Source organism: Gnatocerus cornutus, chromosome 3, assembly GCF_029298725.1.
Source record: "Gnatocerus cornutus isolate USDA-ARS CGAHR chromosome 3, icGnaCorn1.1, whole genome shotgun sequence".
Lineage (NCBI taxonomy): Eukaryota > Metazoa > Arthropoda > Insecta > Coleoptera > Tenebrionidae > Gnatocerus > Gnatocerus cornutus.
This window is the reverse complement of record NC_142235.1, coordinates 17691154-17718900: the sequence shown is the minus strand read 5'-3', so window position 1 is coordinate 17718900 and position 27747 is coordinate 17691154. Positions and strand designations below refer to the sequence as shown.

General features: G+C 30.5%; 1 protein-coding gene across 1 annotated transcript; it reads right to left on the bottom strand.

The window, feature by feature from the left end:
* Window positions 1-39: 39 nt before the first annotated feature.
* Window positions 40-26889, bottom strand: LOC148177684 (scavenger receptor class B member 1-like). Its single transcript, XM_088032865.1, has 9 exons — window positions 26795-26889; window positions 9675-9851; window positions 2738-2993; window positions 2550-2691; window positions 2301-2501; window positions 2010-2250; window positions 708-973; window positions 530-658; window positions 40-479 (listed from the first exon to the last, which is right to left on the bottom strand). The coding sequence occupies exons 2-9, from the start codon at window positions 9799-9801 to the stop codon at window positions 273-275; spliced, it is 1569 nt and encodes a 522-aa protein (XP_087888991.1). The 5' UTR covers window positions 9802-9851; window positions 26795-26889; the 3' UTR covers window positions 40-272.
* Between the last annotated feature and the right edge of the window lie 858 nt (window positions 26890-27747).

Here is a 27747-nt window from a genome sequence, read left to right as displayed (position 1 = left end):
TCGTAAGAATTAGATTTGGAAAAATAAAATCCAAAAACACACTTTTCTACAAATTTGTCACATTTTATTAGAAAATAATTACACTAAACAACGTCCCTACAAATCAACTAATCGTTGCCAACTTAGCATAACAAAAAGTATCACATTTGTCGAGAAACTTTGGTCTATTTGATTCAAACCTACCTATAAATAAACAAAACAGAAATTTCTCTTAATGACACTTCTTACTTATAAATAATTGAGCAATAGTACAATACTGCGTGATCTTAAAACTACGGTTTATTGATGAAGAGTTCCTTTTCAAACACCAACACTTTGTTTTCCATCAGTTGCTGCTTCCTTTTGTGTTTTACATATAGATAAGTGAAGATCACACTTCCGACTAGAAGAAACGCTGTAAGAAGACGTTGAAAGATTGGAAGGATGATCACTTGGAAATACACCAAGCCTACTATGTACCAAGGCAAAGCCGCTTGATTCTACAAAAAAATATATCAAAATGGGCGGAGCTACCTCTCACGTGACTTACATATTCCAACCAGAACATTGGAATGACCAAATCACTAAACTGCGTCACTAGATCGTTGAAACCTGACAATTTTTTCACGACTAGATTACTCTGTGACCTCGCTCGTGACTCTAGGGGAACCCCAGTGGTCTAAAATAAGTGACTTAAGTCAAATTTTCCGTAGTGACTTGGTACTTACCGGCTCGACTATCAAATACGAGTCATGTTTGCTTCGGTTTGGTTTCAGCCCATTGACATACTCACGAGTACGTTCATCCCCGTAGAAAAAGTGGGGAAAACTAGTAGCTAAAGGAAAACCAAAATGACATTTGGAAATATCGGAAATGCCATCGTATAAGCTCGGCTCTCCTTGGAAACAGTCTTGTTCTTTCGGTTCGGTTCGGTTAAACAGGGTGTCGATGAGATCAAACCGATAGGCGTCAAGGCCATATTTTCGCACGTCCTCTGCAATTTCATTACCACATGTATCATAAAACAGATTAATCAGGCGAGCCATGACTTTTTATAACTTGGTACCACTGATAAAACAATTGAAAAGTGACACTTGGAATGACATTTCATGGTCTTTGAATGACACAAAATCGTTTGCTGATGATCTTAGGACCTAAAAATTTCTCTAAAATGTTAGATCAGTGTTTTTTGTTATTTAAAAGTGGCAGCACTGAGAACAAAAATAATCTTCAAGAGGTTAAAAACGACAATACAGAAACAAAAGAGTAAATAACAGGCAGGCAATGATCATTAAACAAAGTAATCAGGCGGGCCATGACTTTTCATAACTTGGTACCATTGATAAAACAATTGAAAAGTGACACTTGGAATGACATTTCGGGGTCTTTGAATGACACAGAATCTTTTGCTGATGATCTTAGGACCTAAAAATTTCTCTAAAATGTTAGATCAGTGCTTGTGATTATTTAAAATGGCAACACTGAAAACAAAAATGGCTTCCAAGAGGTTAAAAATGAAAAAACAGAGTCAGGAGAGTAAATAACAAGCCGGCCATGATTTTGTTTCATAAGTTGGCAACACTGAAAAAGTCGCCAAGAATGACGTTAAAAAAGTCGTGGCCTGCCTAATTTTGTATGCTCACTTTTGTTCTCAGTGCTTTTGGTTATTTAAAAAGGCAGCACTGAAAGCAAAAATGGTCTCCAAGAGATTAAAATGACAACGCAGAGACAGATGAGTAAATAACAGGTGGACCATGATTTTGTTTCATATGTTGGCAACACTGAAAAAAGTCGCCAGGAATGACGTTGAAAAAGTCGTATGCTCGTTTTTGTTCGCAGTGCTTTTGGTTATTTAAATATGGCAACACTGAAAACAAAAATAACCTCCAAGAGGTTACAAATGACAACGCAGAGACAGGAGAGTAAATAACAAGCCGACCATGATTTTGTTTCATATGTTGGCAACACTGAAAAAAGTCGCCAGCAATGACGTTGAAAAAGTCGTGGCCTGCTTGATTTTGCATGCTCACTTTTGTAGTTAAGCACCGCCATCTTGCAAAGAGTTTTCCTCCAATATTTTATAGTTTCATTTTTGGTGATGTATTGGGGGTAGGCCACCCCTTCAGACGAACCGACGACACCCCCATCACAGGTTTCCGGGAAGTTGGGCAGACCCGCCGATCCGTCGTACTTGTCGATCAGGAAGAATTTCCGGTGGCCGTGGTTGGTACCAATGTAAATTGTCACGGTGTCGGTAAAGTCGGTATAAATCTGCGAAGTTTTAAGTTGGCAGCAATGGAATTCCAAAAGTGTAAACTCACCCTCGACAAAATCCCTAGGTTTTGGATTGGAACTAGATTTGGTGCTATTCGGTTGGCAGCATCTAACATCGGATCGGTGAAATTCCACAGGAAGTCGTTAATAGTTATTTTTTTAAACTGTTGCGGTTTAACCGATCTTGCTAATAAATTAAATCCTAATTTGATAAAAAAGCTTTGATCCGACAAATACGAGGCAATCCCCTGAAATTACATTGTTACCAACTCAACAAAAGTCACTAGTTTTCTCACCAAAAGAGCCCAATTGGGTACTATAACCGTGGAATTCAAGTCAATAGTGTTCATTTCTGGCATGAAAATGGCCTTGCGCGTCGCCACATACGTCATAGTCCCATTTTCATTAAAGCTCACGTTGGTATGCGTCAATTTCTCCCTAAAAATCCCCGTCATTGTTGCCAACCCACCACTAATCAACTCACATGAACACAATCGGCCCAATTTCCGTCATATTAAGTTTCGTGTCAGTTTTATTTAGGAACTCTTCAGAATTGGTAACGTTGAAAATAAAAACCCTGAGAAAAACTTCATCCGGGGGATTTTTCCACCACTCGTATGCGGGAAGTCCCGGAGTCATTCGAAGGCGTTCGGTCATGAACAAGTACACGGGAGTCCAAATCACTGTTCCCAACCCCCAAGCGAGACATATTACTGATGTGACGATGTAACACGCTGGAGCTGAAAAAAAAAATCAGTATTACCAACCGCAAAAGAGATAGTTGATGCAGAACGACGAACTTTCACGTCAAGTTCATGGTCATGTTTTGCATAATCGCGAACGAACGACCTTGGAGCACTTTCGCTGCAGTACCGTTCATTCAACAGTTTTTCTTTCGGTGGAGACTGAGAGGTTCAGAGTGACCTTCGTTTTGGTTCATTGCATTGTTTGGGTTCATGCAGTGGTGCCAACTGTACGAATCAGAATGACAGTAGAAATTGACAGTTTCAGGTTACAAAATCAATGATGACAGTGCTACCAACAGAAATTCATGCGGGAAAAGAGAATGACACGAGAAATTGACAGTTCGAGGTTACAACATCAATGATGACATAGTTACCAACAGAAATTCATGCAGTGGTGCCAACTGTAGGAAGCAGAATGACACTAAAAATTGACAGTTTGAGGTTACAACATCAATGATGACAGGGCTATCATGCAGAGGAAAGAGAATGACACGAAAAATTGACAATTTGAGGTTACGACATCAATGATGACATGGCCACCAACAGAAATTCATGCGGGGGTGCCAACTGTAGGAAACAGAATGATACTAGAAATTGACAGTTTGATGTTACAACATCAATGATGACAGGGCTACCAACAGAAATTCGTCATTTCTTTCCTTTCAGTGCGATTTCTCCAACAAGGTGACTCTTTGCCCACATAAATAATTTATTTTCATTACTGGGAGTAATTATCTTGCAATTTTTGTTCTAACAGAGTATTATTTATTAACAATATGAGTACATCGCCGCGTTAAGTACAAGCGTGTCGAAACAAAATGCAAATTAATACTCTACGAATACGAAACTATGTCAATAACGCATTTCCTAATATTTTATTATAAATTAATTATTGTGAGATTTTTTATAAACTAATTATTTAATAGAACTGAAACTTAATTAACAATTTGCTTATCAGTCTGGGAATTGCAACAGGGTTAAGCCCTGAGCGGACTTTTCCGATTTCTTAAGTTGGTATTGGTGGTTTTTATAAACGGTCAAACAGTGTCGGCACGTTTTAAACGCAAAACGAATTTTAATTTAATTAAGCTCACGGCTATTTTATTAATTAGTAGTCACGACAAAGATTTATTATTGTCTTTTATGCTGGTCAAAGATCGAAGAAGGCTGAGTGAAACTCGACTTTATATTAGAGCAGTCTTCAAGGTCGTTTTTCGACGTTTCGTCCCAAGCAGTGCTGCCAACTGTTTTTTTTTTAATTAAAACCGGGAATAAAATTAATTGAAATTAGAACCGTTATTTGTTTTTAGTTGCGAGGAATTTCTCAGGAATCTATTTATAGGTTATAGTCCAAGAAATTAATTTATGGAAATGTATGAATATAGCGACGCCCCTGGTGACGTAGAAGAAATTCTTCCTAGACGTTAGATAATTTCTCATATTTATTTAAATTTTTTTATTATCAGTTCGTTGACATCGGCGGCTGTCGGTTATTGCTCTTTTAAAAATGAGAAAATGGGAGTGTTTTAAACCTTGTAAAAGGAAGAATCTAAGGAAAACGAGAAACCTGAAAATCAAGAATGTAAATTCAAAAAGCCAAGGATTTAAAAAATTCAGAGGAGCTCAAAAATAGTTCATTTATGTTCCTACTGTTAGATTATCTTGCCGTTTTGCAAGAAGGATGATAGGAAAGTTTACCTCAAAATTGCTTACTCATTGATCATTATAATTAAAAAATAAATTAGACTTAATGATCATCGCACGAATTACACAAGAAAACTGTGCAAACTGAAGAAACAAATAAAGAGGCAAAAAAATGAGCAAATTTCGAAGGACTTTGTTTAATTGCTTTGAACCACAACAACAGGAGATGAGTATGGAAAAAGAAGTACCTAAACCTTATTATTAACGAATTAATCTGATGAAATATTTCACATTTGAAAAATTGGTCAATTGTTGCAAAATGTAATAAGTGCTTTAAAAAGTGACATCTTGTACAATATTCTCATTAGATTTTTTTGGAAATGTGATAAAAACAAATTGCACAAAATCCTTTGCTGATGATCTTAGAATTTAACAATGACTCTAAAATAACAACTCAGGGTTTTTCGTTATTTAAAACTGGCAACACTGGGAACAAAAATGATCATCAAGGGGTTCAAAATGACAATACAAAGAGAAGAGGAGTAAATGACAGATATACACGCTAGATTGCGATTATTAAAAGACTTAACCCGGCAGGCCATGACTTTGTTTTCTAATTTGGTACTACTGATAAAACATTTGAAAAGCGACACTTCAAATGACATTTCGCTGTATTTGAATGTCACAGAATTCTTTGCTGATAACTTTAGGATCAAAAATTGACTCTAAAATGACAGATTAGTGTTTTTTTAATCGAAAAATGACAACACTGGGAACGAAAATGACCATCAAAGGGTTAAAAATGACAATACAGAGACAAAAAAAGGATAAACGAAAGATTGACATGCTAGATTACAATTATATAAAAATTTAATCAGACAGGCCATGATTTGGAACAAAACAATTGTAAAATGATACTTGAAATGACATTTATCCATGATCTCAGCATCTAAAATGACAGATAAGTGTTTTTTGTTGTTTAAAAATGGAAACATTGGGAACGAAAATGACTACTAAGAGATTAAAATGACAATATAGAGAGATAGGAGAGGTGTAAATGACAGATATACACGCTAGATTGCAATCATTAAAAAACTTAATCAGGCAGGCCATGAGTTTGTTTCAAAATTTGGTATCATTAAAAAAACAATTGTAATGTGACATTTCGCTCTGTTTGAATGACACAAAATTCTTTACTGATGATTTTGGAATTCTAAAATGACAGACCAGTATTTTGGTAATTTATAAATGGCAACAATGAACCATAAATGAGCATAAATGGAGCAAAATTGATTGACAAGTCTAGTATTTTAGAAGTTACAAACAAAAAACAAAAAATCTGTCAAATTTTTTTTTTTTTTTTTTTATTGAACTGACTAATACAGCAACACCAATTAATTTTTTTCACTTTTAAGTCTTCAAAAAGCAGTTCGAATTATCACGATACGTTTCGACACTCAAATCGTCATAATTAGCCCAACGCTTAAAGTTTAAAATACAATATCAAAACTGTTTGTGAAATAAATTACTCAACACTTAATTCTTAATGGCATACATATTAGAATTTATTGACAGTAATACTGTTATTAATGAATCATTTGTTGTAACTCTTTTATTGTTACCTTGATACCATTTATTTAGTAAAATAGAAAAGCCCAAAAAAACAATACAACACTGTTATAATTGATAAAATTAAGTGAAAGTACCGTTAATGAGTCAAATTAGTTCAGGCTAAATCGATAACAATCCATTTCTTTTTTTTCTTCATTAGAAATATCAAACGCAGCGTAGTGAGGTGTATAATTTAATTTAATTGTTTGAATTTCTGTCAATTGAGACGAATTAAAATCATATAAACGAAATTAAGTTCAGACGTGTTTGAAGTGTGTCAAGTGCGTATATTGAAATTTTCTACCTCGTTTCAGATATATTAAAAAATTGAAACATTATAAACTAGGAACTAATATTGCTCCATAACTCAGCAAATATTAAAATATCATAGATAATTATATCTACGTATTAATAACAATTATTGTTTGTTTGTTTGTTGCCTCGGGCATTGCCATTCATTTAAACATACAAAGTAGTATTCATTACATTGCAGTGTCTATTAAATCCGCTTAAGTTTAATTTCATCAAAATGAATACGGCTAATTGAATATACTTCAATTTTCCTGCAGCGTCAAATTCAAAATGCAATGCACAGAACTTGCAGGAAAAATGAAGTATAGTATCGACAATTACACGTGTAATTATCGTTGAGAGTTCCATTTCTGATTACAAATTAGCATATAAACATATTCTCGGTTCCGGTTAATTAGTCACGTTTTGCTTTATTTGATCAAATCTTATAATAGATACCGGTTTACGTTTCACGCGAGGTTTAATGGGTTTGCCGGTTATTGTGAATGTAATTTAATTGTTTTATTGAAATTTTTACCGTTTTCCTGTCGTTTTACATAATGAAATTAAATTAGATCCATCAAGTCATTAATTAGAGAGGCCGTGACTTTCAACAGGATTTTGGTAACACTGAATGTCAATTAATCATTTGAGGTTATATCTTGTACGAAATGTCAAATATGTACTGCGAAGTGTCATGTTGTGCAAAAGAAGAATCCAAATCTGCTTTTAGAATTTTATTACAACAAATAACTGAATTAGAAGCAGTAGAAATTTCGGTGTGCTGCTAGACTGCAAAAATATAAATTTTTTGAAATTGGTGAATTTTTAAAAATGGATCTGTGGAACTAGGGCAAATAGAAAGATGCAGTTTACGTCATCACTTTTGGCGGTTATTAATTAATAAGGATCAAGCCCTATCACAATTTAAAAAATTTAATTAAAAATTTGACTCAATGAGCTGAAATATGTTAATTTTTTGTTTTTAACTTCTAAAATATTTGACTTATAAATGTCAGATTCGGTTCACGTATAGATTTTGAGCTGCTCTTTTGATTGATGTAAAATGCAAACATATTTGTTGTCGTTTTCGTTCAAAAAGCTTCTGTAAAACTGACCCAAAAATTTGATTCGTAAATTGTATTGATGTCAATTTCTAATTTATTTATACAGTAAATTTAATGTAATTTGTACTTATTTTGTGCAGAATTTTACGAAGAATATAAATCTGTTTTTAGAATTTTATTAGAAAAACATATAACTGAATTAGAAGCAGTTGAAATTTGGGTGTGCTGCTAGACTGCAAAAATATCAATTTTTTGAAATTGGTGCATTTTTTAAAATGGAGCAAATAGAAAGATGCACTTTACGTCATCAATTTTTGCGTTTTTTAAATGATAAGGATCCTAATCCTTATCTTAATTTTAGAAATTAAATTTTTTTCAAAAAAAAAATTTCAGATTCATCGAGCTGGAATATTGTAACTGTTTGTTTTATCGTCTCCAACTTCTATAAAACTGTCAAAAATTTTATTCCTAAATGATGTCAACTTTTAATTCATTTGAAAGTAAATCTATTGTCATTTGTACTTATTTCGTGCAGAATTTCACGAAGAATCCAAATCTGTCTTTAGAATTTTATTAGAACAACAAATAACTGAATTAGAAGCAGTTGAAATTTCAGTGTGCTGCAAAAATATAAATTTTTATAAATTTCCGTTTTTTTTAAGAATGTATTTTTAGAATTAAGGCAAATAGAAAGATGCAGTTTACGCCATCGATTTTCGCGGTTCTTAAATGCTTATCTCAATTTTGGAAATTTAATTTTTTTAAAAAAAAATTTTTTGATTCAACAAGTTTGAATATTGTAATTTTTTGTTTTTTTTTTGTTTCTATCTTCTAAAATATTTGACTTATAAATATCAAATTTGGTCCGCCTATAGATTTTAAGCTGCTCTTTCGATTGATGTAAAATACAAACATATTTATTAACGTTTTTGTCAAAAAAGCTGCTGTAAAACTAACCCAAAAATTTTATTCCGAAATTGTATTGATGTCAATTTCTAATTTATTTGAAAGGTAAATCTAATGTAATTTGTACTTATTTCGTGCAGAATTTTAAGAAGAATCCAAATCTGTTTTTACAATTTTATTAGAACAACAAATAACTGAATTAGAAACAATTAATTAAAATTTCGGGGTGTTGCCAAATTGCAAAAATTTGAATTCTTTAAAATTTCCGCAATTTTTAAGCATCATATTTTCGAAACTAGAACAAGTAAAAAGTTTGATTAGCACCATAGTTTTTCTCGATTATTGAATGATAAAGATTGGGATTTATTTTCATTTCAAATATCTCTTGTTTTTTAGAAAAAAAATTCTGTTCAACGAGCTGAAATATGTTTATTTTTTTGTATTTTGTCTCTAATTTTTGGAATATTTGATCCACTTATAGATTTTGAGCTGCTCTTTCAATTGATGTAAGATACAAACACATTTGTAAACTGTTTAGTCAAAAAAAAATGTAAAACTGACCCCTAAATTATATTCTTGAATAGTATTAATGTCAATTTCTCATTTATTTCAACAGTAAATCTAATTAAATTTGTACTTATTTCGCGCAGAATTTCACGACGAATCCATAACTATTTTTAGAATTTTTCTAGAACAACAAATAACTGAATTAAAAATAATTGTTTTTTAGATTTTTTTTATTTTCAAAGTTTTGCCTGTTTTAAGAAAACCGCGTTTTCAAACCCTTTGTAATGCTCAGATTAATTCCCAGGAAGTAAAATTTCAAGCTCTTGTGTTTCCACATATCTAATAACCCCCCGTGGATGCAAAAATGAGTAAATCACGTAAAATTATAATGTGCATCATGCATATAAAATTCTCCCTAGATCACCTTGCGCATTTTTGCACCCACATTTCATTCCTATCGAATTTTTACTCCAACAGTCCCTTTTGTCACACCACCAATCACTGCAGTGAACGTAACGCATTTCAAGTACACGTCGTGTTTTTCTATCGAAATCCATTTCAAACTAGAACATGTGCTAATCGATTAAATTGCTTAATAATAATTTAATAATCCATAATTACCCACAAAAAAAATCAAATCACGACTTACCGCACTTGGTCCTGTGCTTCTGCCTGCAGCACCTGGCGCTGCTGATCGTCTCCGAACTGTGTCTCGACCCTTTCAACAGCGAATCTTCAGTATCAGCGGTGCTGATCTCGTCTTCAACGGCCGACATCCCGGGCGACTAGGTTTAGCTGCGTCTGTGGAGCATCTTAATGGGGCGACCTGCAATCAGTAAGATCACGTTATTGCACTTAGACCTGATTTACTTAAGTACGATGGAGGAGGTTAACAATGACCTAGTTGGACAGATCGATGGTACTAATGGGTCGTGTATTATTACTTATATCCTACGATCCGAAAAATTTTACGCCAAGGTTGGATGTGGAAAAGTACGACTAAAAGAATGAAGAGGAAGTTATTTTTCTTCGTCGCGGAAGTTGGAGGAGATCACCTTCGCTGTTTTTTTTCGCCAATTTCGTATCAGTTATCATTCTTCTAATTTAATGCTTGCGTAATGTGGCCTTGCTTGTACAGGAATTTTCAGGTGGCGTGATTTAGTGGAAATTATTTCTGAGGCATTTAACACGACAAAGGCAGTATTGTTTTTAGACAGACATAATGACATAATGACAGGCGTGTAATCATTCACTTCCTAGTGTCTTTTCTGGCTTGTGGAGAAATTCTCCGAGCGTGCAAATGCAAGTGGTTTAATCGACGGAAATTCCTTGAAATGTTCGGTTTTTAGACCATTCAAACAACGGACTAAATTTATATTTCCCCCAAATATTTTATTCGCTTGTTCGATTTGGAATTTAGAAATGTGTTGGTAGGTCTGTCTCTTTTACATGGTGAAGCTACTAAAAATTGAAGCCGACAGAGCTGGCAACATATAGAAAAAAAAAGACAAATTTGATAAATTTTTATTTTAAGACGAAGCAACATTTTCGGCATTTTTTATAAAAATTCGTAATTTTGGTAATTTTAGTGTCTCAGCTTTGAAATTTGGAGAATTTACTATGTTTGAGTCGTGTATTAACTCTACGAAACTGCAAATTTGTAGAACGAAAGACTCAAATTTTAGAAATTTTCAATTTGCAGACGAACCAAAAATTTTCAATTTTTTTAGAAAAATTTATAATTTTGGTAATTTTAGTGCTCCAGCCTTAATTTGGAGAATTTACTATGTTTGAGTCGTGTATTAACTTTACCTAACTGCAAATTTGTAGAACGAAAGACTCAAAGTTTAGAAATTTTCAATTTGCAGACGAAATAAAAATTTCCAAAATTCTTTAGAAAATTGCGTAATTTTGGTAATTTTAGTGCTCCAGCTTTGAAATTTAGAAAAATTACTATTTTTGAGTCGTGTATTAAATCTACCAACTGTCAAAGTTGTAGAGCAAAAGACACAAATTTTAGAAATTTTCAATTTGCAGACGAACCAAAAATTTTCAAAATTTTGTAAAAAAATTCCTAATTTTGGCAATTTTAGGGCCCCAGCTTTAAAATTTGAGAAATTTACTATTTTTGAGTCGTTTATTAAATCTATCAAATTAATATTGTAGAGCAAAAGACACAAATTTTAGAAATTTTCAATTTGCAGACGAACCAAAAATTTTCAAAATTTTGTAGAAAAATTCCTAATTTTGGCAATTTTAGGGCCACAGCTTTAAAATTTGAGAAATTTACTATTTTTGAGTCGTTTATTAAATCTATCAAATTAATATTGTGGAGCAAAAGACACAAATTTTAGAAATTTTCAATTTGCAGACGAACTAAGAATATCCAAAATCTTTTAGAAAAATTTGTAATTTTGGTAGTTTTAGTGCCCCAGCTTTGAAAATTAGGGAAATTGCTATGTGTAAGTCGAGTTTTAACTCTGCAAAATTACAAAATTGTAGACCAAAAGACACAAATTTCAGAAATTTTCAATTTGCTTTAAGGAACGTACAATTTTTAAGTCATTTATTTAATCTATTAAATTCCAAATTTGTCGAGCAGAAGACACAAATTTTAGAAGTTTTCAGTTTGCAAACAAACCAAAAATTTCTAAAATCTTGTAGAAATATTCGTAATTTTGATAATTTTAGTGTTCCAGCTTTGAAATTTAAGGAAGTTACTATTTTTGAGTCGTGTATTTGATCTACCAAATTACAAAATTGACAAAATTTGCAAAAGCAAAGGAGACAAATTTTAGAAATTTTTAATTTGCAAACGAACCAAAAACTTCTTAAATTCTTTAGAAAAAATCGTAATTTTGGTAATTTTAGTTCCCCAGCTATAAAATTTGGGGAAGTTACTATTTTTTAGTCATGTATTTAATCTACTAAATTACAAATTTGTCGAGCAGAAGACACAAATTTTAGAAATTTTCAATTTGCAGACGAACCAAAAATTTTCAATTTTTTTTAGAACAATTTGTAATTTTGGTAATTTTAGTGCCCTAGCTTTGAAAAATGGGGAATTTACTATTTTTGAGTCGCGTATTAAATCCACCAAATTACAAAATAGTAGAGCAAATAGCACAAATTTTAGAGATTTTTGAATTGCGGACAAACCAACAATTTCCAAAATTTTTTACAAGAATTCGTAATCCCAGCTTTGTTTAACTTACACTCTTGAAATTTCGCACTGTTAAAGAGCAAGTCTAATTTAGTAACCTCCCTAAATTTGATTGCTGGGGGCTGTAAATTTCAAAAGTTACAAGCTTTAATATATTTTTTTAAGAAAATTTTGGTTCATTTTCAGAATAAAAAATTCCAAAATTTACCATGTTTGACCTACAATTTTGCAATTCTGGGCGATTAATAAGCAACTTCAAAATACTAACCTCCCCAAATTTGATTGCAGTGGCATTAAAATTACCAGAGTTACAAACATTAACGTATTTTGGGTAAAAAAAAATTATAGATAAATTTTAATTTTTAAATGTCTAATGAACCAAGAAATACTACCAAGCCTGTAGAGTCAAAAAAGTCTAAAGTCTAGACACTCTAGAAGCTCTAAACTATAAAGAATACTAAAATTAACCGTAGAATCAGGGGAATCTTAAAAACTTTTATTATCCAAACGGTTCTAAAAAGTCTATAAGTTTTAGAGATAGTTTAAAAATCTAGAAAAGGTTTTCATGGCGATACCGACAAATCTGCAGTATCTAGAGAGCTTAAAATAAGTAAAAAAAAATATTTTCAAAAATCCAAGCTGCATCTAGAATATACAGATAATAAAAAATAAAGAAATTTTTAAAAATAAAATTAAAAAAATATCTAGAAAATCTGAATTGAAACTTGAAAGTGTAGAGCAAATCTAGAGCAAATATTTGAAGGGCCTAGAAAGTCTAAAGACTCTAGAATCAAAAGAAAGGGAAAACAGAATTTTGAAAATCCAAAACATGATTATTATTAAATTTTTAAAACTTATTTAGAGTTGGAACGTTTGACACAAAACCATAATAAATCTATGAATATTTAAAAGGGAAAGTCATGCATCATTTTGCATGTTCAATTCTAAGATGAAGAAAACCAAAATTTGCATACTTTTGCGGCATGAGGCAATTTTTATTGTTCGATAATAGAAACGACCGACATTATTTTCACTCATTTGACAACAGTCTCATCCTAAAACTCGATTAGACTATTAACAAAATCACCCAAAACCACATCGAAATTTTTCGTTTTCACTTTTCAAGGTAAGAAATACATTTCATCCACATATCGTATAATAAATCACGTTGGCATTTATCGCTCCCAAAAACAAAAAGCAAGAAACCAGATTTCAGTAAAAATTATGTAATTCGTCATTTACGACGCAATAAACGCAGATAGCACGCCACTGACATTGTAGAACTTTTAAGTTCTGTGTCAGAGTGTCACTGCCAAGGCCACGAAAAAATTGCGATTGATGAGGCAACGGCGACAAAGTAGCCCCAAATTTAGAGCGCATTTGAACTTGAGATTGTTGGCCAATCAAAATACAAACGTTTGTCGGTGGGAAAACGCGCGTGTTGACAAAAATTTGCAAAAATCAAACTGATTTGACAATTTTCGGAGCGGCGAATAGCGAAGTTCCGGGCGCAGTGCTCACGTTGAAACCACTGAAAATTTACTTTGAGCTTCTGGACGGTTTCTATGGGAGGAAACCCATGAGAAGAGGCGCCTAATGGTATTATAGTGTCATTGTGAACTTATCTATGCAAATGACTTTTAATTATTATTATTGTCTTGTCAAAACTATGTCAGTTTTAATTAGTTTTTATGTCTATTTAAATTCGAAATATCTGAAGAATTAAATGACATCTTAGTCGATTTTAAAAATTCAAGGTTCGGGTGCAAATTATGGCTCGGGAAAGCGCGATTTTTCGCACTGGCGACACAATCGCCGATTTGGAGAGCAGTTCGTTCAATTCGCCAGTTTTGAGACGCGTGCAGTGAACTCAATTCGCACTTAATTTATTGAATCAGAGCGGTAGCTTTCGCACTTTATCGATAAAACTGATCGAAGGTCTTTGATAATTTACATTTTCACTTTTCAATATTAATTGGAGCTCATACATTTTGGCTACAAGTGACATAAAATAGTTTTTACCTTGAAGCGACGACACAAATCTATGAAACTTATTGTGCGTTGTTTGGTACGACTTGGTACACTTCAAAGTACTTCAGGCCAATATTTATTCTTCCTTAAGTATATGTTTTCACTGTATGAATGTAAAGTACCAATTTAAAGATTTTTTTAAATGTGAATCACAGTCTGTGACAAAGACGAAGTTTCACAACATTTTTTCAGGTTGAGCGCAAGAATTAAATATTGTTCTCCCAAAATTATAATTACTGATTACTTTCTCGTACGCTCACAAGGTAAAGAAGTTTGGTAAATGTATAATTAATTAGCGGCGAGTAAATTTTCACCCACAATTAACAAATAAAAATTGTTTAGACACAATCAAGCGCGTAATTTTGTTAAACCGTTACGCAACTGACCTTCCTCACCAACAAACTACGTGTATTAGAACGGAGATTTTCAACAATAAATCAACCAAAACCACAAAATCAATCCACGACGAGCCATTTTCTCATTATTTACTAAACTTCATTGCTCAATTCCTCAACCGGTCGACTTTGAACTCGTAATTAAATAAATTCGATGATATTTCGGCCACAGCTTTCGCAATTTTTAACATGGAAAAAACTCTTTCACAATTCTTTTTTTTTCGCGCTTTTATTCAAGACGGGTACTTACTAGATCTCGGTGTAGTTAAGCCTCGGCTCCACTGCCGCACTGCAACCCAAACGCGTGAGCACTGCACCGACGCAACATTTAAAATGCGACTTAGAACAACAGCTCCGGATTTGTCCGGACAACCTTGAGACGGACGGGGTGGCTCCGGAGTGGTGTGAAGGTTTGCGAAATTTTGGGGATTTGAGAGGGGGGCGGGTTAGTTCCGCGAAGGGAGGGAGTTGCGAAGGCGGCATTTGCTGGAGAGACCGCAAATCCTTCGAAAATTGAAGTAAAAAGTCTTTGGTTTTAGTGGGGATTTAGGGGGAACGTAGCGGCAACGCGAGCGAGCGCTGCCTTCTAATCTTCTTGAGATGAAAACTAACAATGCCATTTCAAGTATAAACATTTTATTTTGAAATATACATAGACACATTTTGAAATATACACATAGTTTTGAAAAAAAAATTTCGAAAAATTTGCAATTTTGGTAATTCTAGTGCCCCAGCTTTAAAATTTAGGGAAGTTACTATATTTGAGTCATGTATTTAATCTACCAAATTACACATTTGTTGAGCAAAAGACACAAATTTTAGAAGTTTGCAAACGGACCAAAAATTTCCAAAATCTTCTAGAAATATTCGTAATTTTGGTAATTTTAGTGCCCAAGCTTTGAAATTTGAGGAAGTTATTATTTTTAAGTTGTGTATTAAATCTTTCAAATTACAAAATTGTAGAGCAAAACACACAAATTTTAGAAATTTTCAATTTGCAGACGAACCAAAAACTTCTACAATTCTTTGAAAAAATTCGTAATTTTGGTATTTTAGTGTCCCAGCTTTGAAATTTGGGGAAATTACTTTCTTTGAGTTATGTATTTAATCTACTAAATTACAACTTTGTCGAGCAGAAGACACAAATTTTAGAAGTTTTCAGTTTGCAAACGAACCAAAAATTTCTAAAATCTTGTAGAAATATTCGTAATTTTGGTAATTTTAGTGTCTCAGCTTTGAAATTTGGGGAAGTTACTATTTTTGAGTCGTGTATTAAACTTACCAAATTACAAAATTGTAGAGCAAAAGATAAACATTTTAGAAATTTTCGTTTGCAGACGAACAAAAAATTTTCAAAATTTTTTAGAAATATTTGTAATTTTGGTAATTTTAGTGTCCCAGCTTTGAAATTTGGGGAAGTTACTATTTTTGAGTCGTGTATTAAATCTACCATATTACAAAATTGTAGAGCAAAAGATACAAATTTTAGAAATTTTCGTTTGCAGACGAACTAAAAACTTTCTAAATCTTATAGAAACATTTGTAATTTTGACAATTTTAGTGTCCCAGCTTTAAAATATGGGGAAGTTATTATTTTTAAGTCGTATATTTAATCTACCAAATTACAAAATTGTAGAGCAAAATACACAAATTTTAGAAATTTTCAATTTGCAGACGAACTAAAAACTTTTAATATTATTTAGAAAAATTCGTAATTTTGGTAATTTTAGTGTCTCAGCTTTGAAATTTGGGGAAGTTACTATTTTTGAGTCGTGTATTAAACTTACCAAATTACAAAATTGTAGAGCAAAAGATAAAAATTTTAGAAATTTTCGTTTGCAGACGAACTAAAAACTTCCTAAATCTTATAGAAACATTTGTAATTTTGACAATTTTAGTGTCCCTGCTTTAAAATATGGGGAAGTTATTATTTTTAAGTTTTATATTTAGTCTACCAAATTACAAAATTGTAAAGCAAAAGACACAAATTTTAGAAATTTTCAATTTGCAGACGAACTAAAAACTTCTAATATTATTTAGAAAAATTCGTAATTTTGGTAATTTTAGTGTCTTAGTTTTGAAATTTGGGGAAAGGACTATTTTTGAGCCGTGTATTAAATCTACCAAATTACAAAGTTGTAGAGCAAAAGATAAAAATTTTAGAAATTTTCGTTTGCAGACGAACTAAAAACTTCATAAATCTTATAGAAACATTTGTAATTTTGACAATTTTAGTGTCCCTGCTTTAAAATATGGGGAAGTTATTATTTTTGAGTCGTATATTTAATCTACCAAATTACAAAATTGTAGAGCAAAAGACACAAATTTTAGAAATTTTCAATTTGCAGACGAACTAAAAACTTCTAATATTATTTAGAAAAATTCGTAATTTTGGTAATTTTAGTGTCTCAGTTTTGAAATTTGGGGAAAGGACTATTTTTGAGTCATGTATTAAATCTACCAAATTACAAAATTGTAGAGCAAAAGATAAAAATTTTTGAAATTTTCGTTTGCAGACGAACTAAAAACTTCCTAAATCTTATAGAAACATTTGTAATTTTGACAATTTTAGTGTCCCAGCTTTAAAATATGGGGAAGTTATTATTTTTAAGTCGTATATTTAATCTACCAAATTACAAAATTGTAGAGCAAAATACACAAATTTTAGAAATTTTCAATTTGCAGACGAACTAAAAACTTCTAATATTATTTAGAAAAATTCGTAATTTTGGTAATTTTAGTGTCTCAGCTTTGAAATTTGGAGAAGTTACTATTTTTGAGTCTTGTATTAAATTTACCAAATTACAAAATTGTAGAGCAAAAGATAAATATTTTAGAAATTTTCGTTTGCAGACGAACAAAAAATTTTCAAAATCTTTTAGAAATATTTGTAATTTTGGTAATTTTAGTGTCCCAGCTTTGAAATTTGGGGAAGTTACTATTTTTGAGTCGTGTATTAAATCTACCATATTACAAAATTGTAGAGCAAAAGATAAAAATTTTTGAAATTTTCGTTTGGAGACGAACTAAAAACTTCCTAAATCTTATAGAAACATTTGTAATTTTGACAATTTTAGTGTCCCTGCTTTAAAATATGGGAAAGTTATTATTTTTAAGTTTTATATTTAGTCTACCAAATTACAAAATTGTAGAGCAAAAGACACAAATTTTAGAAATTTTCAATTTGCAGACGAACTAAAAACTTCTAATATTATTTAGAAAAATTAGTAATTTTGGTAATTTTAGTGTCTCAGCTTTGAAATTTGGGGAAGTTACTATTTTTGAGTCGTGTATTAAATTTACCAAATTACAAAATTGTAGAGCAAAAGATAAACATTTTAGAAATTTTCGTTTGCAGACGAACAAAAAATTTTCAAAATCTTTTAGAAATATTTGTAATTTTGATAATTTTAGTGTCCCAACTTTGAAATTTGGGGAAGTTACTATTTTTGAGTCGTGTATTAAATCTACCATATTACAAAATTGTAGAGCAAAACATAAAAATTTTAGAAATTTTCGTTTGCAGACGAACTAAAAACTTCCTAAATCTTATAGAAACATTTGTAATTTTGACAATTTTAGTGTCCCAGCTTTAAAATATAGGGAAGTTATTATTTTTAATTCGTATATTTAATCTACCAAATTACAAAATTGTAGAGCAAAAGACACAAATTTTAGAAATTTTCAATTTGCAGACGAACTAAAAACTTCTAATATTATTTAGAAAAATTCGTAATTTTGGTAATTTTAGTGTCTCAGTTTTGAAATTTGGGGAAAGGACTATTTTTGAGTCATGTATTAAATCTACCAAATTACAAAATTGTAGAACAAAAGATAAAAATTTTTGAAATTTTCGTTTGCAGACGAACAAAAAATTTTCAAAATCTTTTAGAAATATTTGTAATTTTGGTAATTTTAGTGTCCCAGTTTTGAAATTTGGAGAAGTTACTATTTTTGAGTCGTGTATTAAATCTACCATATTACAAAATTGTAGAGCAAAAGATAAAAATTTTAGAAATTTTCGTTTGCAGACGAACTAAAAACTTCCTAAATCTTATAGAAACATTTGTAATTTTGACAATTTTAGTGTCCCAGCTTTAAAATATGGGGAAGTTATTATTTTTAAGTCGTATATTTAATCTACCAAATTACAAAATTGTAGAGCAAAAGACACAAATTTTAGAAATTTTCAATTTGCAGACGAACTAAAAACTTCTAATATTATTTAGAAAAATTCGTAATTTTGGTAATTTTAGTGTCTCAGTTTTGAAATTTGGGGAAAGAACTATTTTTGAGCCGTGTATTAAATCTACCAAATTACAAAGTTGTAGAGCAAAAGATAAAAATTTTAGAAATTTTCGTTTGCAGACGAACTAAAAACTTCCTAAATCTTATAGAAACATTTGTAATTTTGACAATTTTAGTGTCCCAGCTTTAAAATATGGGGAAGTTATTATTTTTAAGTCGTATATTTAATCTACCAAATTACAAATTTGTTGAGCAAAAGACACAAATTTTAGAAGTTTGCAAACGAACCAAAAATTTCCAAAATCTTCTAGAAATATTCGTAATTTTGGTAATTTTAGTGCCCAAGCTTTGAAATTTGAGGAAGTTATTATTTTTGAGTTGTGTATTAAATTTTTCAAATTACAAAATTGTAGAGCAAAACACACAAATTTTAGAAATTTTCGTTTGCAGACGAACTAATAACTTCCTAAATCTTATAGAAACATTTGTAATTTTGACAATTTTAGTGTCCCAACTTTAAAATATGGGGAAGTTATTATCTTTAAGTCGTATATTTAATCTACCAAATTACAAAATTGTAGAGCAAAAGACACAAATTTTAGAAATTTTCAATTTGCAGACGAACTAAAAACTTCTAATATTATTTAGAAAAATTCGTAATTTTGGTAATTTTAGTGTCTCAGCTTTGAAATTTGGGGAAGTTACTATTTTCAAGTCGTGTATTAAACTTACCAAATTACAAAATTGTAGAGCAAAAGATAAACATTTTAGAAATTTTCGTTTGCAGACGAACAAAAAATTTTCAAAATCTTTTAGAAATATTTGTAATTTTGGTTATTTTAGTGTCCCAGCTTTGAAATTTGGGGAAGTCACTATTTTTGAGTCGTGTATTAAATCTACCATATTACAAAATTGTAGAGCAAAAGATAAAAATTTTAGAAATTTTCGTTTGAAGACGAACTAAAAACTTCCTAAATCTTATAGAAACATTTGTAATTTTGACAATTTTAGTGTCCCTGCTTTAAAATATGGGGAAGTTATTATTTTTAAGTTTTATATTTAGTCTACCAAATTACAAAATTGTAGAGCAAAAGACACAAATTTTAGAAATTTTCAATTTGCAGACGAACTAAAAACTTCTAATATTATTTAGAAAAATTCGTAATTTTGGTAATTTTAGTGTCTCAGTTTTGAAATTTGGGGAAAGGACTATTTTTGAGTCGAGTATTAAATCTACCAAATTACAAAGTTGTAGAGCAAAAGATAAAAATTTTAGAAATTTTCGTTTGCAGACGAAAACTTCCTAAATCTTATAGAAACATTTGTAATTTTGACAATTTTAGTGTCCCAGCTTTAAAATATGGGGAAGTTATTATTTTTAAGTCGTATATTTAATCTACCAAATTACAAAATTGTAGAGCAAAAGACACAAATTTTAGAAATTTTCAATTTGCAGACGAACCAAAAACTTCTACAATTCTTTGAAAAAATTCGTAATTTTGGTAATTTTAGTGCCCCAGCTTTAAAATTTGGGGAAGTTACGTTTTTTGAGTTATGTATTTAATCTAATAAATTACAAATTTGTCGAGCAGAAGACACAAATTTTAGAAGTTTTCAGTTTGCAAACGAACCAAAAATTTCTAAAATCTTGTAGAAATATTCGTAATTTTGGTAATTTTAGTGTCTCAGGTTTGAAATTTGGGAAAGTTACTATTTTTGTGTCGTGTATTAAATTTACCAAATTACAAAATTATAGAGCAAAAGATAAAGATTTTACAAATTTTCAGTTTGCAAACGAACCAAAAATTTTCAAAATCTTGTAGAAATATTCGTAATTTTGATAATTTTACTGTCCCAGCTTTAAAATTTGGGGAAAGGACTATTTTTGAGCCGTGTATTAAATCTACCAAATTACAAAATTGTAGAGCAAAAGACACAAATTTTAGAAATTTTCAATTTGCAGACGAACTAAAAACTTCTAATATTATTTAGAAAAATTCGTAATTTTGGTAATTTTAGTGCCCCAGCTTTAAAATTTTGGGAAGTTACTATTTTTGAATCATGTATTTAATCTACTAAATTACAAAATTGTCTAGCATGAGTCAAAAATTTTAGAAGTTTTCAGATTGCAAACGAACCTAAAATCTTGTATAAATATTCGTAATTTTGATAATTTTACTGTCCCAGCTTTGAAATTTGGGGCAGTTACTATTTTTGAATCGTGTATTAAATCTACCAAATCACAAAATTGTAGAGCAAAAGATAAACAATTTAGAAATTTTTGTTTGCAGACGAACAAAAAATTTTCAAAATCTTTTAGAAATATTCGTAATTTTGCTAATTTTAGTGTCCTAGCTTTGAAATTTGGGGAAGTTACTATTTTTGAGTCGTGTATTAAATCTACTATATTACAAAATTGTAGAGCAAAATATAAAAATTTTACAAGTTTTCAGTTTGCAGACGAACAAAAAATTTCCAAAATCTTTTAGAAATATTCGTAATTTTGGTAATTTTAGTGTCTCAGCTTTGAAATTTGGGGAAGTTACTATTTTTGAGTCGTGTATTAAATTTACCAAATTACAAAATTGTAGAGCAAAAGATAAACATTTTAGAAATTTTCGTTTGCAGACGAACTAAAAACTTCCTAAATCTTATAGAAAAATTTGTAATTTTGACAATTTTAGTGTCCCAGCTTTAAAATATGGGGAAGTTATTATTTTTAAGTCGTATATTTAATCTACCAAATTACAAAATTGTAGAGCAAAATACACAAATTTTAGAAATTTTCAATTTGCAGACGAACTAAAAACTTCTAATATTATTTAGAAAAATTCGTAATTTTGGTAATTTTAGTGTCTCAGCTTTGAAATTTGGAGAAGTTACTATTTTTGAGTCTTGTATTAAATTTACCAAATTACAAAATTGTAGAGCAAAAGATAAATATTTTAGAAATTTTCGTTTGCAGACGAACAAAAAATTTTCAAAATCTTTTAGAAATATTTGTAATTTTGGTAATTTTAGTGTCCCAGCTTTGAAATTTGGGGAAGTTACTATTTTTGAGTCGTGTATTAAATCTACCATATTACAAAATTGTAGAGCAAAAGATAAAAATTTTTGAAATTTTCGTTTGCAGACGAACTAAAAACTTCCTAAATCTTATAGAAACATTTGTAATTTTGACAATTTTAGTGTCCCTGCTTTAAAATATGGGGAAGTTATTATTTTTAAGTTTTATATTTAGTCTACCAAATTACAAAATTGTAGAGCAAAAGACACAAATTTTAGAAATTTTCAATTTGCAGACGAACTAAAAACTTCTAATATTATTTAGAAAAATTCGTAATTTTGGTAATTTTAGTGTCTCAGTTTTGAAATTTGGGGAAAGGACTATTTTTGAGTCATGTATTAAATCTACCAAATTACAAAATTGTAGAGCAAAAGATAAAAATTTTTGAAATTTTCGTTTGCAGACGAACTAAAAACTTCCTAAATCTTATAGAAAAATTTGTAATTTTGACAATTTTAGTGTCCCAGCTTTAAAATATGGGGAAGTTATTATTTTTAAGTCGTATATTTAATCTACCAAATTACAAAATTGTAGAGCAAAAGGCACAAATTTTAGAAATTTTCAATTTGCAGACGAACTAAAAACTTCTAATATTATTTAGAAAAATTCGTAATTTTGGTAATTTTAGTGTCTCAGTTTTGAAATTTGGGGAAAGGACTATTTTTGAGTCATGTATTAAATCTACCAAATTACAAAATTGTAGAGCAAAAGATAAAAATTTTTGAAATTTTCGTTTGCAGACGAACTAAAAACTTCCTAAATCTTATAGAAAAATTTGTAATTTTGACAATTTTAGTGTCCCAGCTTTAAAATATGGGGAAGTTATTATTTTTAAGTCGTATATTTAATCTACCAAATTACAAAATTGTAGAGCAAAAGGCACAAATTTTAGAAATTTTCAATTTGCAGACGAACTAAAAACTTCTAATATTATTTAGAAAAATTCGTAATTTTGGTAATTTTAGTGTCTCGGTTTTGAAGTTTGGGGAAATCACTATTTTTGAGTCGTGTATTAAATCTATCAAATTACAAAATTGTAGAGCAGAAGATAAAAATTTTACAAATTTTCGTTTGCAGACGAACTTAAAATTTCCTAAATCTTTTAGAAAAATTTGTAATTTGGATAATTTTACTGTCTGAGCTTTGAAATTTAGAGAAGTTACTATGTTTGAGTCGTGTATTAAATTTACCAAATAACAAAATTGTAGAGCAAAAGACACACATTTTAGAGACGGCAAATTCTTCAAAAATTGAAGTAAAAAGTCTTTGATTTTAGCGGCCATTTTAGGGGGAAGGTAGCGGCAAAGCGGCCGAGCCTTGCTTTTTTATCTTCTTGAGTAGAAAATAAACAATGCCATTTTACTTTGAAATATAGACACAGTTTTGAAAAAATCAAAAAGGAAATGTCTTTCCACGCCTTGAACTTTCTCGTTTTCCTGAAAATTTGATCACAGTCTCGATTTTTCGTCACTAATAAATTTTATTCTGTGTACATTTCCTTTATTGTTTGTACTACATATTGAACACCAGTACACAGTGTCGAAATGGTCGGAAGTGAAAAGTGGCGAAACACTCTCGATGATGTAGCAGTCACCAAATATTAAGATTGACTCGGATACGAATAAACTTGACCAACTTTTTGTCAATTTGTTGCATAAGTGGTGTCTGTGGTAGCGGTGCTGGAGGAGCTGGTTTCTTTTTAGAGAAGATTTTTTTTATCGTTTGTGTATTGTGTTGTATTGTTCGCATTTTTGCGTGGTTTTTGGTGCACATTTTAATTTTACACTTTCAAACGCAGCGAGCGTTACGTCTTTAATTTTATCATTCATAGCCCAAATATTTGTAGACTTGTAGAAAGTGAATTTAATAAATTTCAGACTGCCGAAAATGTTAATAGTGTTGGTTTTATATTCAAATTTTCTTACGCTCAGTTAAACAACACGTCGTTAAAATAATTACAGTTTTTACTTGCAGATTTAAAAATAAATACAATTAGAAACAGACTTAAGTCACTTCCAGTTTAACTACTTTGGTTAAACTTTTTTTTTGTTTAGACCACAAATTATTAGCGTTTTATAATTTTAAGTGTTTTTCAAATTTTTTGAAAGAATTTTGGAAAATAACAGAAAACTCGCGAATCTAAAAATAAAATAAAAAAGCGATTAAGGAAACAGCAAATAAGCGAATTTATTTTGTTTATTGAAGATATAAAATTTCGCAATTCGTGTTTTTATTGTTTTATCAGCAGCCAAATTTTTATACATTTAATTGATTATAAGTGGCGCATGTTTCAGATAAAAGTTAAAGGTCACGGCTAAAGAAATTTAAAAATAAAGTTTCCTTACATCTTCAGGTACGTCTTTAGTTTATATCATCAATTCTCGTGTTTTTCTGGAAATTGTAGGAATATTACAGGTTACAGAAAATTCCAGGAAATCGTAGAGAATTCTGGTTAACAATTTACACGAATTCTGGAATTTTATAAAATATTCCAGGGAATTGTAGGGAATTCTAACGATTTGGAAGTTCTAAATAATGATAAATAAATTAAGAGAATTTTCAAGAATTTTACAGAACTCTATGAAACGTAGGAATTCTGGAGAATTATAGAGAAACCTGGAATTTACAGAGAATGTCGGAGAATACTATAAGAATTACAGATAAGATAATCCTAAAGAATTATATAAAATCCTGGAAAATCGTTGAAACTCCCAAAATAAGGATTCGGAAAAATTAAAAATAAATAGGGCGATTCCTGAACAATTTAAGCAAATTTCATCGACGATTTCTGGATAGTACACTATTATAGAAGAATTCCAGAAAATTCTGGAAAATTGCAGAGAATATCGTGGTACAGTAGACAATTACAAGAACTCCAGATAATCCTAAAAATTATAGATATAAAATTCTGGAAAATCGTAGAAACTCTCAAAAAATAATACGGAATTTTTGCAGGTTTTAGAAAAATTCAGGAAATCAAGGCAAATTATGAAGAAAAAAGACAATTTTGGGAATCGTAAAGATTCGGAGGAATTGTAGGAAATCCTAGCGATTCCAGAATTATTTAAAGGAATTCTAAAAAATCCTGGAAATTCATATGAAATCTTGGAAAATTGTGGAGAATTAAGCGATTAGGGAGTTCTGGATAATGTTAAACTAACTTGGAGAATCTCGAAAAATTCTACAAAATCCTGGAAAATCACAGAGTAACTAGTCCTGGGAAATTAAGGAAAAATTATAGAAAATTTCGGAGAATGTCGGGAAATCGTAGAAAATTACAAGAATTCCAGGTAATTTTAGAGAATTGTTCAGAATCCTGGTTTTCGAAAACCATGTAAAATCGTAGAAGAACCTGACAATGTTAATTTTTTTGATAATCCTGGAGACTCCTAGCGATACCTGAGCAATTTAAGAAAGCTCTAAATAATCCTGGAAATTCCTTAAGGATTTTGAGATAGTCTAGAGAATTTCAGCTATTTCAAAATAATGTTAAACTACGAGAATTCCTAGAGAATTTTTGACACCCTAGGAAAAGTAGGTAATCCTGTAGGATCTTAAGGAATCCTGGAAAATCATAACTAGTTCTGGGAAGTTGTGGAAAATCGTAGTGGATGTTGGAAACTTGCGGAAATCGTCGAAAATTACAAGAATCCCAGATAATCCTAAAGAATGGTATAGAATTTTGGAAAATCGTAGAAAATTAAATTAATTTATGATAAGTTTCAAGAAATTGTAAATAAAGATTTAGGGAGTTCTGGATTAAATTAAACAAACTAGGAGAATCCTAAAGAATTTTAGAAAATCGTAGGAAACCTAGAAAATCCTAAGGATCATGGAGAAAATCTTACGGAATCCTGGAGAATCAGCGAAAAACCTGGAAAATCGTATGCAGTTAAGGGAAATTACAAAAAAATTATAGAAAATCCTGGAAAGTGGAGAAAATTGTCGGAAAATGGTAGGAAATTACAAGAATCTCAGAAAATCCAAGACAATTGAGTTCTGGGTCCAATTCTAAAGAATTCTGGAATTTTGTAAAGGAAGTCGAAAAATTTGTCGCTTGCTGAATAATGTTAAACAAAAAAAATTTTTTAAATTCTGGAGAATCACGGAAAAACTTCAAATTTTACTGCAATTTTTGCAAACATTTGAAGTGCGAAATAGCGATAATTGATAACACAAAATGTTTTACACAGATAACTTGATATTTACATAAAACTGGACTTTTGTCGAGATTTTTATCTTTGCTTCTTCAGCAATAAATAAAATTTATTTACGTATTATTCTCCGACAAGGTTAATATTGTTTATTTAAGATAATTTTTACTGAAGATCTTTTTAATTTCCTGCTTTGCATCGTCAATCAGAAATCGACAGGTTTATTACGTTGAGGCGTTGTAATTTTTTTCCAGCTTCAATTCTTGTTTTAATATAAACAGTTTTTAGTGTAAGAAAAGAATTTGTTCTTACATAATTTATCATTGATTTTTAATTTATTAATGGTCCGAGTTCAATGGAATTATACAAGATTGTATTACTCGTTTTTCACTCTCTGAATGTTTAAACTTAAAAAAAATGTTATTATTCATCCGATTTACCCCATTTTTGGCAACAAATCTAAACTTCCGCCGCAATCATTAATCGTGCACCAGTTTCTAATCAACTCAACGCTAATTAAAACATGAAAGTTCCAAACAAAGAAACCGAATAGAAACTCTCAAATTTATACTTTTTCGTAATGACACGTATTAAACTTTAAAATTACGAGAGCCACCGCACCGAAAAAACCAATAATTACATAAACGAAGGTAAAATAATCGATTTTCAGTCACAACCGCAGAATTAACTTCAAGAAAAAATTCGACTTACCAGTAACAAGAAGATGATGCTAATTGAACACTGAATGAATCGGACTCCGCTGGGAAAAACTTTATAAGCGTGGTAACCTTGATCGAGATCTTGAAAAAACGTAGAAATTTTCCAATGTTTGATAAAATCGATTTTGATTACGCGGTTTGTTGCCCTCAGAGCTGCGACAATTCGGTGATTTGATCTTCAATCCGCTGGACTACCTTAAATTTTTTTCTCAGCGAGAAGACATCCTTGTAACTTTTCATATCATTAGGAAGATTTTTTCAATTAAGACAAGAGTTTATTGTTTATGGTGATAAAAGGGCAATATACTGTACACAATGGAGATAATTCAATGTCGCTTTTGGCTAAATATAACAGTATTATCTCAAGAATTCTATCTTGAGATTCTACCATTATTAAGGTCTTAAATTTCTTGGCCAATGTTGACCGTCGATGAGTCAATTATCTAAAAAATTGGGATGCGGTTTGGATTTTACGGTGTGTTAATATTTTCAAAAAAAAATTACGCAATTTATTTGGTAATTATTTAGGTAACCTTCGTGTTAAGGATTTTTATCAAATTTCTCATATTTGGTGTGACTTTTGTCAAAGCTTCTAAATTTCAAGGTCTGGGTTTCCTTTGATGTTAAGAAATAAGAATAAAAGTAGCGCCTTTTACATTCCTTCTGGAATGAGTAACACGTTCTTACACAATGGCGAATTATGTTTTAATTATTGAGAAAATAGAAAAATTGTGCAACGATTCCATTTTATTCAAAGTAGTTGGAAGAAGATCAGACTGAATTTTTTTTATTGTTGGACGTTCATTTATTGTATGTTGATGGATTTTTGAAGACCTACATATTGAATATTAATCATTTAAAATGAGATTTAATAAAAAAAATTAATCAATCAAGCGTGAAATTAAAATTAAAAATTACAAAATGTCGCATTGATTGCGCGATATG